The sequence below is a fragment of the Petaurus breviceps genome, unplaced genomic scaffold, assembly GCF_028583685.1.
Source record: "Petaurus breviceps papuanus isolate PSGF00001 unplaced genomic scaffold, PetGlider_PUasm1.0 90654, whole genome shotgun sequence".
In the NCBI taxonomy this organism is placed as follows: Eukaryota; Metazoa; Chordata; class Mammalia; order Diprotodontia; family Petauridae; genus Petaurus; species Petaurus breviceps.
The window spans coordinates 3,904,058-3,922,323 of record NW_027187301.1 but is presented as its reverse complement, the minus strand read 5'-3'; the positions used below and the strand labels follow the sequence as shown (position 1 = coordinate 3,922,323).

General features: G+C 41.4%; 1 protein-coding gene across 6 annotated transcripts in view; it reads right to left on the bottom strand.

The window, feature by feature from the left end:
• Positions 1 to 18,266, bottom strand: part of KALRN (kalirin RhoGEF kinase) — a 982,696-nt gene that overhangs the window by 78,437 nt on the left and 885,993 nt on the right. For all 6 annotated transcript variants that reach the window (XM_069064963.1, XM_069064965.1, XM_069064964.1 and 3 more), the window contains 5 exons: positions 16,785 to 16,835; positions 15,356 to 15,433; positions 8,933 to 9,118; positions 5,953 to 6,124; positions 1,337 to 1,575 (listed from right to left, as the gene is read on the bottom strand). In XM_069064963.1, the coding sequence (XP_068921064.1) occupies positions 1,337 to 1,575; positions 5,953 to 6,124; positions 8,933 to 9,118; positions 15,356 to 15,433; positions 16,785 to 16,835 (726 nt within the window). The remainder of the gene's footprint in view (positions 1 to 1,336; positions 1,576 to 5,952; positions 6,125 to 8,932; positions 9,119 to 15,355; positions 15,434 to 16,784; positions 16,836 to 18,266) is intronic.

Below are 18,266 nucleotides of genomic sequence, written 5' to 3'. Positions count from 1 at the left end.
AGAGACAGAGAGAGAGACAGAGAGAGAGAGAGAGAGAGAGAGAGAGAGAGAGAGAGAGAGAGAGAGAGAGAGAGAGAGAGAGAGAGAGAGAGAGAGAGAGGGAGAGAGAGAGAGAGAGGAAGAGGGAGGGGGAGAGAGAGAGAGATGGGAGATGGAGTGATGGAGTGATTTGCTCATGGTCACAAAACTAGTAGGTATCTATCTGCCTGGATTTCAACCCCACTCTCCTGATTCCAAGGCACACATTCTTTCCATCTCACATTTGTAATATGTTAAGCAGCTGGGTCAATATTACCCACTAACTCACGGTGGGTGCCTCTTTATTGATTCTTTAGCATGTCATGACAAACTGTTCCTGTGAATTAAGTTAACTCACACTAGTCAAAAGGGGGGTGAGGTAAGGATGTTCAGTCATTCCCAAGGAATATGGAAGAATACACTGGTACCCTTCCTTAGGATAGGCAGAGGACACTGATCAAAACTTGTCAAATCATAATTGCTTAAGACAAAAATGAACCCAAAATGATATTTAAAAACTGATTTATGTACAAAGCACTCTAAATCTGTAGGAAAAGAAAAGCTTTAGGAGTGTCCATTCAAAAGATCACAGCATAATAGATCTGGAAATAAAATCCAGGTCTTAGGATTCCCAGTCCAGTGTTCTTACCGGGTCACCACAACGGCCTTGGCCAGTGACATCTAGAATGTTCAAACAGCTGTGTTTCTGGGTCTGGGCCTATTGCAGACTCCAAACTATCCACCCAGGGATGCTCGGAGTTTATAGATTAGTTATAGCAAGTGTTTAATTCCAGATTGGCTTTTTACTTTTCCCCCACCCTGCCAAGTACATTCCTTAACCACCTCTCTTTGCCATCAACCAAAATATGCTCAGGGAATGTGAACTCATTTTAATAACAGCCTGAGTCAATCATTATTAGGAATGGCAATATTTTTTTTAAAGCCACAGTGCGTTCCAGGATCATAACTTCTGCATTATGCATTTCCTTGGTTTCCCCACCCCCTTTATTATATATAAAAAGAACAGGATATTCGAGCTAGAAGGGACTGCAGCGTTTTCTCTAGCACCTTTTTGTCCTGGCCTCCTTCTCTTGACTGTTTTAAATGCATAAAATTATCCTTAAATACAAGTTATCACCAGATTTTTAAAAACCAAGTTCACAGTCTACAGGTTAATAAGATTTGATCTAGTCTAACCTTTCCATTTTACAGATGAGGAAGTTGAGAATTAATTGTTTTGAACTCCTAAACGAGCCTAATACCCGTGAGAACACCTCCTGGGAGCCCTGCAATGGAGTGCCATTACAAATCCACATACCTTGCTGGGCTCATACTTGTCCCCGGGCTGGTGGTAGTCAAACCCTGGACTGCCATTGGAGGTAGATATCTTCAGGGGTGGCAGTGCTGGGTTACGGCTGGAGCCCTTCGGGGGCTTTTCAGCCCCAACAGAGACAGCAGAGTAGGGCCTGGGGCTGGCCTGGGGCACTCTGGGAGGCTGGGTTCTCATGACAGCTGTGCTCCGTTCCTTCCGCTGATACTCAATGGGTGACTGAAGCGCTGTAGAAGAGTCAGTTACCAATTCTTAATCTTCATTGAGTCAACTTGTGTCCCCTCCCCTCTGTAATATACGAGTGACTGTTGTGTGTGAGGTACTCAACGGATCTCTAGAGATGAGGAAGATGGGAAGGCCTGTCTGCTCACAAGAGGCTTATAATCAATTGGGGAGAGAAGCGAATTGTAAGGGACAAAGAATAGTTTAAGGGTGTTCAGGTACTGAGAACAAAAGCACTGTGGGTCTTTTGCTTTTTTTTCTTTGCTTTTTTTTGGGAGGGCAATTGGGGTTAAGTGACTTGCCCAAGGTCACACAGCTAGTTTTTGTGTTAAGTGTCTGAGGCTGGATTTGCACTCAGGTCCTCCTGACTCCAGGGCTGGTGCTCTATTTACTGCGCCACCTAGCTGCCCCAGCACTGTGGGTCTTCACCTATCAGGCATGTTGAGAAAGGATTCCTGCTCAGGTAGATCAGATAACCTCTGAGATCCTTCCCCACCCTGGGCATATGCAGCACATTTCATTAGGGTCTGCACCCAGAGAAATTTATCTTTTTTTTTAGGTGAGCATTTATTGAATCCTCTATCACAAAGGTCATTGTTTTTATTCAAATTAAAGATACTAGAAGTTAATTTTTTTAAATGTATGTGTATATATATGTAGATACACATCACATATACACATACATATGAAAATTCAAACTTTGCACAGGTTTACTTTTAGTGAAATCCTTCCCCTTCATTAATGATCAACCTTTTCAATCTTATCTTCTTGGCTAAAAAAGCACCCCTCCAGCTGGACCCTGTTCCTCTGGCCCTTCACTTTGCCAGAAAGGACCAGCAGTGGGGTTTAAGGATTGGTGACTAGAAGTGTAGCCTTTTAGAATGTAAAATAATATTTTTGGGGTCTTTTTTATACATACCAACCAAAGTCTTTGGACAGAGACATGGAAAATAAAGTGGCCAGAAGTAAAAAGGAAAAAAAAATCTGATTTTCCCCTGACCCAGAACCAGTCAGTTGCAAATGACTGAGATCCACTGGTCCTACATCAGGGGAGGAAGGAGGAGAGATAGCAGATAGCACCCTGGAGAAGGTGTGGAAGAGGTCGTAGAGGGGTGTCAGCCCAAAGACTGACTAAGTCACTAGCCTCCTTTTTCCTCTTGCACATAGGAGAAGTGAATGGGAAAATAGAAGTAGGAAAAAGGGGCAGGAAGGTAGTTCCCATAGGCTGGAGAAGCTGCCCCCCATCTTCCCCTAATGGGCTGCTGGCACACCCATGACCCCAACTCTGCTATTATGATTTCTGGCTTAGGGGGTCAGAGGAAAAAGGGGATGAGCCACCATGGAAGGCCATGCAAACAGACAGTAGTCACCAGCTCTGAGGTCTGCAATGTGACTGGAAGAAAGCCATATAAGTCAAATTCCATTATAGCAAACTCCAAAAGTCTGTCCAAATGGCTTTGTTGTTGTTGGAATATCATTATCTTAAATGTCACTTGAAGTAAGTAGGTCACCAGCCCTCTGGTGTTTGGAAACCATTTGGCATCACAGATGTATATACTTTTAAAAAATCCTTTACCATAATGACAGTATGGTAGCAGGATTGTGAACTTTACCATATTCTCTTTTCCCATTCAAGGTCTCTGGAGGGACAGGTTGGTTTTGTACTGTCTCCTAATATCCAAATAAAAAACATTACAATGGGCTTTCACCATGTATTGCATTGGATGAATACCAGGGATGGGACTGGTCTTTGCCAACAGGGAAAACCAACCAACCCCAAACCCCAACATCCCGACTCTATCTATTGACAATGTGTGCATGGAACCCATTTACATGAATATTTACAATAGTTCAAAAAGACCTCATTAATCCAGTGTAATTGTGGAGGGGTGGCAGTCAGAATCATTAAAAAGTCTGAATTTTTTATATAAAGAAATTTAGTTAAAAAAAAAAACTTTAAAATCCATATAGAAAAAAGAACTAATTGTCAGCAAGCTGACATGTGGCTAGGCCTGCTCTAATGAATCAATAGGGATCATTTGTATTTGGGGGATTGGTGGTGCATTTGCAAATGGAAACTGTTTAAGTGTTTCTACAACTTGAGTATGGTTGTTTGTTGTTCTCAGCATAAGGAGGGGTTCATTCTGGAGGGGGTGGTGGGCTAGGAAAATTACTGTGCAGTAAAGACAAGAGGCATCAAGAAAACATTTTTTAAAAAGTTGAAGCCTCTCTGTTTTTAGAGTATCCCCTGTATTATTTTTTTTGGGGGGGTTGCTTTTTGGAAGGCAATTGGGGTTAAGTGACTTGCTCAAAGTCACACGACTAGTAAATGTGTCTGTGTCATATGTTAAGTGTCTGAGGCTGGATTTGAACTCAGATCCTCCTGACTCCAGGGCCGGTGTTCACTGCGCCACCTAGCTGCGCACCACGCCGCCAAGTATTCTTTCAAAAGGAATGGTTTTCTTGGCATATTTCATTACAACCTGCATCTGAATTCCCAATCAGTGTGGACTCTGAAAAGGTTCTATTGGCTATTAAAAAATCACATGCTTTTACATGAGACAATTCCTGAAAGAAGCTTTTAAAGACATAATAATGATATAAAATAATTCGCATTCACATAGGAACTATAATGTACCAGCCATTGTACTAAGCACTTCATCTCCTTTAATCCTCATGACAACCCTGAGCTAGGTGCCATCATTAACCCCATTTTACAACTGAGGAAACTGAGGTAGATGGAAGTTAAGTGACCTCTAGATAGTAAGGATTTGAGGCTGGATTTGAATTCAGGTCTTCCTGATTGCAGGCCTGACACTCTATCCGCTGTTCTACCTAGCTACATTAAACGTGATAGAGTCTCATCAGCAGTCACCGTTTACTTAGGGCAGATAAGCCTGCATTTGCTCAAGGAACAATAGCATTTATAGTACAATTCCCTCATTTTATAGGTAAGTAAACTTAGGAGCAGGCAAGTGATAGGAGTTGCCCAGAGTCAAGCTGTCTGAAGCATTTTGTATTGGTTTTGCTTATTTTCAGGGATCTCTTGATCCTCTGTTAATAAGAAGGCTGTTCTGTATGATGAAAACTTCTCAACTCCCTCCTTTTTAAGTCTTCTTGGAGAAAATATTAGCAGCTCATGGGCCATACAATCTTTCCCAGTATATGAAAAAGAAAAAAAAAAACCAACCCCAAACCACATGAGTAGGAATCAGAAAACCTGATTTCTAGTCCCAACATTACTATTAAATAGTTGTGGGACCTTAGGCAAGTTATTTTTTTGTTTGTCAAATGAGGTGATTGGATTAGAGTATCCCTATGGACCCTTCCAAGTACCTAGAAAATGTTCTGTCTGTATCAGAGAGTGAGCAAAATGACTCAGGGGATTGAAATGAATTTTTTTTGGAGAGTTCCATAACATAATATGAATTAGAGGTAGGAGGGGACCCAGCAGTCATCATTTGACAGATGAGGAACTGAACTCGGGGAGCAAAAGGGACTTTGCCAAGGTGACTAAGGATCAGATTCATAGTGTTTGGTCCAGGGGTCTCTACTACAGCATATTTTCTTTGTTTTGTTGGGTGGAGAATACTTTGAGGGAGAGAGAGAGAAGGAAAGGGAACACTAGATTTGGAGACTAAAGATCTGAGTTCAAGTCCTGTCTCTGTCATTTATTCACTATGTGGAATTAGACAAGGTCAGCGTCTGTAGCGCCTCATCTGCAAAAAGGGTAGTTGCATTACCTATCAGACAGAATTGCTTTGAGTATCCAATATAATCATGTAAAGCATGATTCCTATCACCATTTCCAAGTAGCTTCCTCCAGTCCAGAAGATTCCCCAATCTCTTGTCACTGCTTAAATTCTTATTTCCCAAGTGAAGGGAGCAAATGGGCGGGGGCCGAGGGTCAGGACACTGATCATTCAGGCATAAGAGGAGTCTTTCTTCAAAAATTACTAGTCCTCTGCTGCTCAAATATCCCACCATCCCAGCTGTATAATGTAGATAAATCCTAAAGGCCTAAACTCCCTGAGGATACAAAGGCTAGGACCAACATTTAAAGCTGTAACCCAGAGAATGGATAATGAAACATACTTCCTCCATCGTGGAAGATGTGTGACAGACACAGTTGGAATGCGTAGTATAGATATTGCCAGATATAGTCTCTATGTTGGACATTTTAATTGTTTTGTTTTGTTTTTTGGTCACAAGGAAGGTTATGGTGGTAAATGAGAAATGACTGTGATATAAATACTAAAAAAATAAAAGCATATTACACCCCAGAATGTGCCATGTTCTACAGGCAGACCAGTCTGGAGGGGGCTGGCATATCCGGGCTCCCTCTAAAAATGGGCCTGCTAATGAGGAAGGGGCATACATACCATTTAAAAAATCTCGTTGTGTATCCAAGACTTGGTTAATGTCTTGAACCCAGGCTTGTTGGATGTCTGCATTGGCCGCCTGTAGAATGACCCTTTCTGATGTTTCCCGGCTCATGAGGGCAAACTTACAGGGGTCACTGTCCACGTTCTCTTCCAAGACAAGGTAGTTCATCTGGAACAGAGCAAGGTCATTGTTTTTCATTGAATAAAGTTTTTAAGTTTTCTGGTGAAATTTATTGTATTTATCAGACTGGAAGTCACACCTTTTGTTTCTGGGAGTAGAGGTAATGGGGTTGGGAGAGTCACAAATATGCTGTGAATCTTTATTGTGTAAAACTATAATTTTTTTACTTAAAATATTCCAAGTCCTGATCTGACCCTGGGACACTCCAGGGTTGATACTTATCCTAAGTCACTCTGTCTCATAAATAATACTAGTTGTTATCTCTCCTGACTTTATCCCCACTCCATGCCCCCCAGATTTTGAAATGAAAATTTGATGCAACTATTTGGAATTGTACCCCCAAAGCTATTAAACTGTGCATCCCCTTTGACCCAGTGGTACTGCTACTAGGTCTGTATCTCAAAGAGATCAATGAAAGAGAAAACACCCTGTAAGTACAAAAATATTTATAGCAGCCCTTTTTATGGTCACAAAAAATTGGAAAATGAGAGGGTGCCCATCCATTGGGGAATGGCAAGCAAAGTGAAATGAGCAGAACCAGAAGACCAAGTTATAGAATAACCACAGCATTGTAAAGACAAACATCTCTGAAAGACTCAGGAACTCTGTTCAATACAATGCCCAACTATAATTCCAGAAGACTCATGACCACCCATGCTATCCACTTCCAGAGAGAGAAGTCAAGGGATTCAGAGTGCAGATTCAAGAATAGTTGGTTTTTGTTAATGTGAGAATTTGTTTTGCTTTACTGTGTGTGTGTGTGTGTGTGTAATAGGTTAAGTTTTTCCTGTTGCTGTTTTTTTCCCAATGAGGGAAGGAAGGTGAGAGCAACTGAAAATAAAATTAGGTTGAATTTAAAAATTCAATGCAACTCCTAGCCTACAAAATTAGCACCTGGCACTTATTCTTCATGAGATATGAACACATTCAGAGCCTGGCTATGTTCGGTGCTTTATATCTGCATACATTCTAAACTGAATACATGACTGTCATCCAGCCAAATTTATTTCAGGGAAGGTTGTGGAAGAGAAAAATGAACACACAAACATATCCTAGGACAAGTTCCAGAATCTAGAAAGAGTCCAAATTATGGGAGAAAGGGTTTTCAGACATTATTAATCCCTTCTTCTGCAATCACATACCATAATGCCAAGCCTTGTTCAAAAAGAAATGTGCTTTCACTCCTTCAGGCAATGAGTAAATATAGTCTCCAGCTCATTACAGCAGATCTCATGGACTGAGAAGAACCACAGGTGGGGGAAAGCAGTGGTGTAGAGTGGAAACAACCACTGGGCTTGAGAGGATGGGTGTGGGGAAAGGGGAAAGGAACAGGCATTTATTAGTATTTGATCCTGACACCAGCCCTGGGAGGTAGGAGCTATTATTATTCCCATTTTACTGTTGAGGCAGAGGTGAAGTGACTTGGCCAGGATCTCATAGCTGGTGTCTCAGGCCTGATTCGAACTCAGGTCATCCTGACTCCAGAGCCAATGCTCCATCTGCAATTCAAGTATTAGCCCTGCTATTTACTAGCAATGTGACTTTGTGCAAGTCACTTGCCCTCTTCAGGCTTCAATTTACCCAATTGTAAAATGTGATGGTTGGATCGAGGGGATAGTCTGAACACTTTAGGGCAGTGAGCTTGACTTAAATTTCTGGGAAAATTATAGGGCAGATGATTGCTAAAGTATCACATATTACTCTTGTGAAGAAGATAGAGATGGGGTAGATACAACACCCGGATAGATTCAGAACTGGGGGACAGTCGGACTCAAAATGTCATTGTTATTGACAGTTCAATGTCAACCTGGAAGTTCAATGTCTTCTGAGATTGGCCTTAAGCTGACACTTTTATCGATGACACAGATAAAAGCGTAGATAGCACTTTGATCATATTTGTTACTGACTCTGAACTGGGAGGGGTAGTTACCCAGCTGGAGGAGACAGTGAGTGTCCCCAAAGAGAACGGTGGGCTAGAGAGGTGGTGTCAAGCTCAGATAGGAATGGGGGTCACTAAATCATCCACAAGGACCTCTGTAGGCTGCACATGGACATAGAAAAACCACCTATTAACATTAAATACATTCTAGTATATATTTATTTTGCTAAATAGTTCTCAATTACATTTTAAAATAAAAAAAAATTCCCCCCCCCCAATTACATTTTAATCTCGTTTGGGCTGCATGTTTGAAATCTCTGAGGTCAGAAAACTGGACTCAGTCTCTTAAGATGAAATTCAATAAGGATAAAATGTAAAATCTTCCACTTGGGTATAACAAAAGTCATCTTTAAGTATAAGATGGTAGAGGCATGGTGAGACAGCAGTTTTTCTGCAAAAGATTGGGGGTTCTAATGGCCTTGCAAGCTCAAGCAGTGAGATGTGGGAGACAAAAAGTAATATGATCTCAACCTGCATTAAGAGAAGTGTATTGTTGGTAAATTGTTTCAGTCATGTTCAATTCTTTGTGACCCATTTGGGGTTTTCTTGGTAAAGATATTGGAGTTGTTTGCCATTTCCTTCTCTAGTGGATCAAGGCAAACAGAGAAGTTAAGTGACTTGTCCAGGGCCACTCAGCTAAGTGTCTAATGCTAGATTTGAACTCAGGTCTTCTTGATTCTAGGCCCAGTGCTCTGTCCACTGTACCACCTAGTTGCCCTGTTCTACCTCCCCATAAAAGCTTCCAGCTGGGTGAGGGCAGGTAACCCAAATGCTTGCCAAACCCATGTAAGAAACATGACTCACTTCTCCCTCTCAGTCCCCTGGGTTTTGCCCAGTCCCATAGGGTTCTTCCTCACCTTGATGCTTCTTTTGAACATGTAGCCTGGGGTGAGAGAGCCCTTCCGCAGAAGCTCACTGAAGATGACAATCTGTTCAAAGAGGAACACGCGCCTCTCCTTGGTCCGGGACTGCATGCCTGCATCCTGCTCAATCACGTAGAAGGTGTCCTGCTGAAGCAGCTTTCCCTGGGCTGTCAGGGTGCCCTGGGGGTGGAGAGAGAGGTCAAGGAGAAAGTGAGAGGGCGTGGGAAGGAGCCCCTATGGACTGCAGACACCGAGGAACTGGCCATATCAGAAATCTGGTGGATATGGTATTAGCATCCACTGCCGCCTATTCTGATGTTTTCAATCTGGCAATTCCACAAATATTAAGTACCTGTTATGAATAGTGACATCTTGGATCTTTCCCAGTACTTGCAATATAGGTCCTGCCCTCATGGAGCTTATAGTCTAGTAGGTGGGTCTGACTTGTACAAAAATACCCAACGATTGGGGCGGCTAGCTGGCACAGTGAATAGAACACCGGCCCTGGAGTCAGGAGTTCAAATCCAGCCTCAGTCACTTAACACACAAAAAAACTAGCCGTGTGACCTTGGGCAAGTCACTTAACCCCAAATTGCCCTACATTCCCCCTCCAAAAAAGCAAAGAAAATAAAAAAAATACCCAATGATAAAGAATGCATCAGAGAGGTGCAAAGTGTTCCATGATCTTGGGGGGGGGCAGGGGAGTTACTGACTGGGAAGACAACAAGCACACCTCTCTAAAGCATTTTTAGGTCTGCAATGTGATTACCTCCCAGACACCTTGTGAAGTAGGTAGGGCAACTATCATCAAAACCATTTTGTAGATGGGGAAACTGAGGTTCTGAAATTATCTCCAATTATCTGACTTACATGTTGTATTTCCCATGAGACTGTGAGCTCCTTGACAGAAGGGACTGTTTGGTACCTGTCTTTGTATCACCAATGCTTAGCAAGGTGCTCGGTGCACAGTAAGTAGATGCTTATAAAATGCTGCCTGATTTACTTTTTGTATTATTTTCAAGCTTCCCACTCTCTTCGATTAGCAGGTTTCTGCTTATTAGACCAAGCCTGTTCCAGGTCTAGAAGGAACCTTGTAGTTCCTAGGGAAGTTCCTTTTTTAAAAAAGGAGGGAAAAAACCTCTCCAGCCAAAGAACATTCCCTAAATAATGATTTCATGTAGTTGGTGCATGAACTTTTTTGCCCTGTGGATCAATGCATGCCTGTGGTACCGTGTGACCCCCTCCTTATTACCCAAACCCAAACTCACTGCCCAAGTCATTCTTCCTTGGGTTCCTGAGAAACCCCTGTGCTACGCTCCAACCCAAGCATCTTGCTGCCAAGGTCAGCACTCCAACAGGCTTATCTCCAGCCCAGTAGCGAGTTAATATTAAGTCCGTGGCCAGCTAGTCAGAAATGTTTTATAAGTTATATTATTATTACGTAAGATCTTGACCTAAAGGTTACATCAATAAAGGTTCTAAGGAAACCAGAGGCAGGGGGATTATAAAGTCTTAACTTCTCCCAGGCCCTGAACCCTGGGACTTTGGAACAAGGGCAGAAACATCTACTGCCCCTCCAAGAATTAGAAGGGCATCCTGGTCCTTGGAGTCAGGAAGATTTGGCCTCAGATCCTTCATCAGTTCTTACCAGGTATGTGACCTTAGACAAGTCATTCAAGATACCTGGGACTTAGTTTCCTCAGTTGTAAAAGGAGGGGATTGAACTTCATGGACTATAAGTTTTCTTCAAGGTCTAGATCTATGACCCTACCAACTGAGGCAATGCAAAGCAGCTTCTCCAGGGTGTGATGAAAACCAGACTAGGATTTTAGATGTAGGACTGGAAGGGTCCAGTTTTAGTTTTCGTTGGTTATTATCCAAAATGAACAAGGTGAAACTCTTCTCTCTTGCCTCTTCCCTACTACTCTCCATTCCCATGGAGGCCAATCCTTTATTTTACAGATAAGGAAACTGAGACCCCGGTGGGTTGAGACTGGCCAAGGTCATGTGGCTAGGTATTCAGGATCAGAGCCAGGGTTTAAATCTAGGTACCCCATCTCCAAATCCAGCATGCCTTCCATGGCACCATGCTGCCTTCTGTGACACCTGATTTTAAAAATAAATTTGAAGAGTCTTAGGTGTAGCCTTGCATCGTAGAAGTGTGGGTGCCTACATGCCCTCACACTCATTCCTGTGACACCTAACAGAAGTTAAATAGTGTGAACTAACTGGTAACTCATCCTGCACCATCTCTTCCCAGGGGCCTACTCCCTTCAAAGTACCACAATAATTTGGGCTGGAACAACTGGGACTATGGGCAAAGGTGGGGTGGTAGTTATTTCTTCTCAAGATTGCTCAGAATATCTCAAATTTACAAAAACTTCTGGGTTGCCAAGGAGGACAAGTGGTGTGGGAGGTGAAGGGGAGAGAGGCAAGAGGGAAGAATTTCACCTTATTCATTCTGGATAATAACCAATGAAAACGAAACCTGAACCTTATCAATCTAAGGGCATTTCAGTCTAATGGCATTGCTTCTGTCTGGGCTTCAATTCCACTATGGAGGAGAATAGGAACCTAGTTCCAAATAAATAATTCCCTATTTCTATAGTACTTTGTGGCTTATCAACAGCTTTATGCCCCCCAGGGCCCTTGGTGACAGTAAGTAAAAAAAAAAAAAAAAGTAAAAAGTTTTTTTTTTAAGTAGGTAAAAGGAAATAGAGCTCCCTTCACAGTCAAAGGAATTATCTTATAAAGCAAGGACTTACTTGGAAAATTAAAATAAAAGAAACAAGGAGTGGCTAGGTGGCACAGGGAATAGAGCACCGGCCCTGGGGTCAGGAGGACCTGAGTTCAAATTAGGTCTCAGACACTTAACACAAAAACTAGCCATGTGACCTTGGGCAAGTGACTTAACCCCAATTGCCCTCCAAAAATAAAATAAAATAAAAGAAACACCAGGAAAAATACTTGAAGCATATATGTAAGATAAAGAAGTGATATTCCAAATCTATAAGGATGAATATAATTTTTAGGGGTGGTGGTGTTTAGGCCTATAATTTCATTGGCATGGGAGATTTCTAGGTACTGCAACTCCCACCTTCCATCACTAATGAATGAGTGCAAATCTGTAACTTAGTCTTAGAAGGTTGCTTTGGTCACTGAAAGATTAAACAACTTATTCATGGTCACAGAGCTAGTATGTGCCAGAGACTTGTGGGATGTGAACTCTGGTCTCTCTGATTCCAAGGCTGACTGGCTATCCACTATGTCAGGATGCCTCTCAGGGCTTACCTACAAAACTCATAATACGCATCCCCCGGTACAATGAGAGACAAAGAACATGCATTGATGATTTATAAAGTAGAAAATGCAAATTGTTATCTAGTTTGGTGTCGTTATAGAGTACTGAACTTGGAGTCAGGAAGACAAGGATTTGAATCTCACTTCAGATGATTCTACTACTTGGGTAACCCTAGGTAAATCATATAGCCTTTGTGAGACTCAGTTTCTCCATCTATAAAATGAAGGGGGCTGGACTTAATGGCCTCTAAGATTCTGTCTAGCTCTAATTCTAAGATCTTATAGGTCACATAAAAAGATAGTAATACAATGATAGCTAGTATTTATATATGATGTCTTAAAGACTTGCAAAGGGCTTACAAATATTATCTCATTTTATCTTCCCCACCATCCTGAGAGGTAAGGTACTATTATTACCTCCATTTTACAGATGAGGAAACTGAGGCAGGGGCTAAGTAACTTGCCCAGGGTCACACCAGTAGTAAAAGTCTGAGGCTGAATTTGAACTCTGGTCTTCCTGACTCCAGGCCCAGCTCTTTATCCACTAATCCATCTGTTAAGACTTCAACTCCTTAACAATTGACAGTCAACTCCTTGACAATTAACATGATACAAAGGTACCACTTTACAACCAGAAGAATCCAGACAGAAGCAAGAACATTGGTTAAGATGTCCTTGTTGACATACCCATGGGCTCCAGACCCAGAGAAAATTGCTAATCCTCTTAATATCACTCTTTAAGGTCAGGGTTGTCTTAACTTCCAAGAAGCCTTCCCTGACTAACCTCATCCCAATCTTAGTCACTTCCATGCCCATTTCATTCCATGTCCCATTAGTACTTCCCAACAGATGCATTTACTAATTTTCTTTACTTGTTTCAAGAGTTCCATCTCTAATATAGAAGACAAACACCTCCTTTTCCTATTCACCCACCTCCACTTCTGGGAATGGTTTTCTCAAGGTAGCTTCTTAAAGTAGTAAAAGGTGGGGGAAAGTCGTAGGCAGGTCTTCTGGGAGAGAGTTAGAAAATCCATACCTTCCCCCCAACCCCAATCCACGTAAGTGGCACACTCACCTCTAAGCAAGAAAGAAATGGTGCCGATTCTCATACTTCTTTGAATTAGTATTCAAAAATAACTATATGTTCAATTCATGTCTTCCCTCTGTTAATTATTTCTTATCTCATACATAGCTTGTTTGTTTCCCCTAAAAAGCACATTTGCTTGCTTGTTTCCCCTGACAGTGAGCTCTCTGAGAGCAAAGACTTTCTTTTGCCTCTTTTTGTATTCTCAGCACTTAGAACAGTGTGTTTAATTGTTTTTCAGCTTTCTTGGAAGAAATACTGGAATGGTCTGCTATTTCCTTCTCCAGTTCATTTTATGGATAAGGAAACTGAGGCAAACAGGGTCACACAGTTATTGAGCATCTGAGGCCAGATTTGAACTTAGAAAGATGAGTTTTCCTGACTCCAGGCCCAACCCTCTGTGCACTATGGTACCACCTGGCTGCCCCAGTGTAGCACAGTGAAGGTGCTTAATAAATGCTCATTAATTGCTTGACTCATGAACATTTAGTTAACTATTTTTGGATTTTTGTTTTTTTGTTTTTTACAAAGTGCAGGTTTTTTTTTTTTTGCTTTTTGGAGGGCAGTTGGGGTTAAGTAACTTGCCCAAAGTCCCACGGCTAGTTTGTGTGTGTGTGTGTGTGTGTGTGTGTGTTGTGTTGTATCTGAAGCCGGATCCAAACTCAGGTCCTCCTGACTCCAGGCCGGTGCTCTAGTCACTGCGCCACCTAGCCGCCCCCGGTTTAGTTAACTATTAACTGCTAGTTTTTAAGTAGGAAAAACCTCATTGACTTTCTTTTTTGCTTTTTTGGAGGGTAATTGGGGTTAAGTGACTTGCCCAAGGTCACATGGCTATTTTTTTTTGTGTTAAGTGTCTGAGGCTGGATTTGAACCCATGTCCTCCTGACTCCAGGGCTGGTGCTCTATTCACTGCACCACTTGGACGCCTCAAACTTATTGACTTAAAAAAAATTATTTTTAAAATTTAAATTTTTAAAAGTTCTCCATAGTTACTATATCATAAATCTTGGGAGCTTATAGCTAAGCACCCTGCTGTACCACCAATATGCATGTGAACACACACTGCCTGTAACACAGAAATCAACATTTTAGTGTTCTTAGGCTTTATCTATGTGGTTGGATTGCTTGAATAAGACTGACCTACTCATTATATAGACAAATTTATTATTTGAACTTTGACCAAATCTCTACTCTAATACCTTATTGTGGTATGACGATGATCCTGGATACTCAGAGGCAGAGCCCAACCTTTGGCAAGATCAGGCTAGCTGAAAAAACTTGGAATATATGTCTGTTGTCAGGTTCTGGGTTGGTCACTTGAGGACCAATCTAGCCAAGTTCATAGGTGATCATTGCCCCAATATTTTCCACCAGTTACTGTGGCCAAAATAGTTACTCACCTGGTGAAGGCCATTTATTAAGTTGCAGAGGGGCTGGGATGTGTATCAGTGTTAGATGTACCCATACTAATGGACCTTGTGCCCCTAAAAGATCCCTTAAAAGGGTAAAAATGGTCGATGTATGGTTATTCTTTTGGGTATCAACTAAAATCTGTTGGACAACCCATAACTCTGCTCTCTCTGCATTCCTGCATTTGTCAGTCTAAGAAAAAGGAGGGAGTAGAGAGGAAGCTGCCTTGATACCATATCTTCTTATACTTGTATTGTTTTCTTGAAGTAGCTTTTTAAAATCTGGCATTTCTTGTCTCTGTGAGCCTCTTAGAGACTTAGACCATAGTTTAGAAAACTGTCCTGGGATTCAGGAAGAAGGAAATGAAAGGCTTTTTTGGGATGTTAAATGAATAAAACTTTAAGCTCCTTGAGACCAAGGAACAGTGGGAAGGATGAGAGATGAACAGAGAAGTACCTGTTGAAATCTTCAGTTGAAGATACTTCATAGAAAGGAGGCATAGAGGAAAGTGCTCAGAAGGGAAAGGCTTCAACTTGGAGGTCTTTGCTGCCTGGCTGCCTTCCCTCCCCATTCCATCCCTCTCACAAAAGAAAGAAGACTTAGAAACATTCTTGGCTGCTCACCTCAAAGCCCTGCAGACGTCCCAGGTTCATCATGTCATTGCAGCGTTTTGGAACAAGGCACATTAACTCCACTGCTTTCTGGAAGAGAGGGGCAGGAAGGCAACGTCAGCCCAGGAGGCTCATGGGAAATGCTGTTTCTGATGGAAGACAAGGGTCCAGTCTTCTGCTATCACCTCCCTCACCTGGGAGGTGAGTGAGGCTGGGTATGGGTCTCCTGATAAACTTCAGAGTTTTTCTTTTTTCTCTTATTCTTCTATATAATAAAAATGCTTGTTTATTTTTTTTTACATTCAGAATAAAATAAATAAAAAATTAAAAAGCAAAAAACTTCAAAGAGGTATGGAATCCTTTGATTTAAGTCAGGGTAGACATCCCACAGCACTAAAGGTAACTATGGGGGGGTGGCATTTGAGGGGTCCCATTTCCTCTGACTCTCCCATTCCTTTCCTTTAGCTCTCCATCTCTTCTTCCTTCCCACAGTCATTACTCAGCCTGGCTGGTGACCCTTGGGGCTAAAAAAAAGATTAGAAATCTTTAGCTAAAATGGATCCACCTGATATCATGATATTCAGGTGTTTGCTAAGAGCATAGTCTCATGTCTTCAGCAGGCATATCTTTTCATTTCCAGAAATGAAACTGAAGGCCCACAGGAAAGGGAAAAGCTACAGAGGAATTGAAGCCACATGTCAGGAGTACCCTTTTTCACTTGGACATTAGAGGGATCTCTGAAAAGAAGGGTCATTGAATCTCTGCAAATCCCTCAACAAATTTTGTCTGTAGCCTCCGTTAAAGGCCTTCAGCAATGGGAAATTCACAACCACTTGAGGCAATTCATTCTACTCTTGGACAGTTTTAACCATTAGCCAGTTTTTCTTTGTTCAGAACTGCAATCTATTCTCTCCACAACATCTATCCATTGATTCTAACTCTGCCCTCTGGGACAGAGCAGAACAAGCCTAATTTTTCTTCCACATGACAGCCCCACTCATCAATGTTTGGCAGGAAATGGGTTAGAGAAGACAATATGGAGACTACCCCTAAGATACTTCTACATTCCTAAGATAAGATATTCCTGACCTCTGAAAACTGACGCCAACGTGTCCTCGTTAAACATGCAGAAGCATTGAGAGAAAATCCTGGGCAGGTGCTTCCTATGATCATTTTTATCTTCTAAAACCAATACTCTACATTAATAGTCATTCCAGCTTCCTATCAATGGTCAATAGTTAATAGACCTATGTTCGTGTCCATACTTGTTCAATATGAATTAATCCTTATTCTGGCATAGTTGCCACTTCAAAGTTCCTCTTAATTCTCTGGGCTGGGAGGTAGAGTTTGGACTGAAGCCATTGGGTTGCATGAGAAAATTTTGCTTTACTTTGTCCTCCTTAATAGTTATCCACCCAACCCATTTGTGCAGGAAACTCACCTCAATGTCTGCACACTCCAGACCAGCCTTCTCGCTGTACCTTAGGAAGTCCTAAAGAGAATGTGGGGAAAGCAGAGAATAGGAGAAGGAAGGGGTGAAGTCAGTTAGTGAAAGATGCAGGAGACCCCCTGTAACTGGCAGCCAGTCAAATCACCCCAGACGTCTGCATTCCAGGCAAAGGTGGCAAGTGCTTCTAGCATGGCCCAGGAGTGAAATCAGCCGTGGAAAAGACTAACGTCAAGACAACTGAAGTATGTATAGTATGGTTCCACACACACACACACACACACACACACACAGACACACACACATATTTAATGGTAGCCATCTCTAGGGTAGGGTACAGAGGGAGGGAAAAATATATAAAAAGTGAGCAGCAGAGAATTTAGAAAACATTGTCTTTAAAACAAAGTATAGGACATATCATTTTTCCAAAAAAAGTAAACAATGTGAAATGTAAGGTAAAGTCATGGCTTTAGAGTGTACTGTGCTGTGTATATTGGAAATGTTACTTTTTTTGTCTTTACGTGTTTAAGTTAAAAATTAATTTAAAAATGATAGACATAGGAAGTAGAATTTTAGAATAATGTGATGTGGAGAAAAAAGACCCAGAAGGAGGGTATGTGTGTGTATAGATATAGAATAGAGATATACCATTATATATGTATATGTATGTATGCATTTGTATATATATACATACTAACTAGATATCTGTATAGATATAAGTGACTGGATGAATAGAATGACTAATAAACTGTTAATAGATATATAGAGATTAGTTTTAAAGTATTTATTGTTATAGTTTAGTAAAGCTAATTTTTTTCCTTTTTTTTTTTCTTTTGCCTTTTGGAGGGCAATTGGGGTTAAGTAACTTGCCCCAGGTTACACGGCTAGTTTTTTTGTGTGGGTCTTAAGTGTCTGAGGCTGGAACCGAACTTGGGTCCTCTTGACTCTGGGGCCAGCGCTTTACTCACTGCACCACCTAGCTGCCCTTTTTTTTTCTTTTTTAAAGTTAAAAGAAAAATAAATTATTTCTTTAAATCACCACCTTAACCAGTATTGACAACAATCATTCTGTCTGCTCTCAGGCAATGTAAATATAAGCAAATAATGTTCGGTCATGTATAATTGGATACGATTACTAATAATGTTCATTCACGTTTATATACACGTTTATATGTACATACATGTGTATATATACCAATACACACTGTATATATGTGTGTGTGTGTGTGCATATGTGTATGTGTAAGAGACACAGAGAGAGAGAGAGAGATACAGCATAGTATATTGGAAAGGGGATATACTTTGAAGTAAAAAAGATCTGGATTCAAGTCCCACTTCTGATACATAACTGACTATGTGACCTTATCCAGGTAACCTAACCTCTCTCTATCCTATGAAGTTTTTGCAGACTATAAGCTGCAGAGGAAGTGCCGATCTGCATTGGTGAAGATGTTTCCTCACTCATGAGTCCCAGAT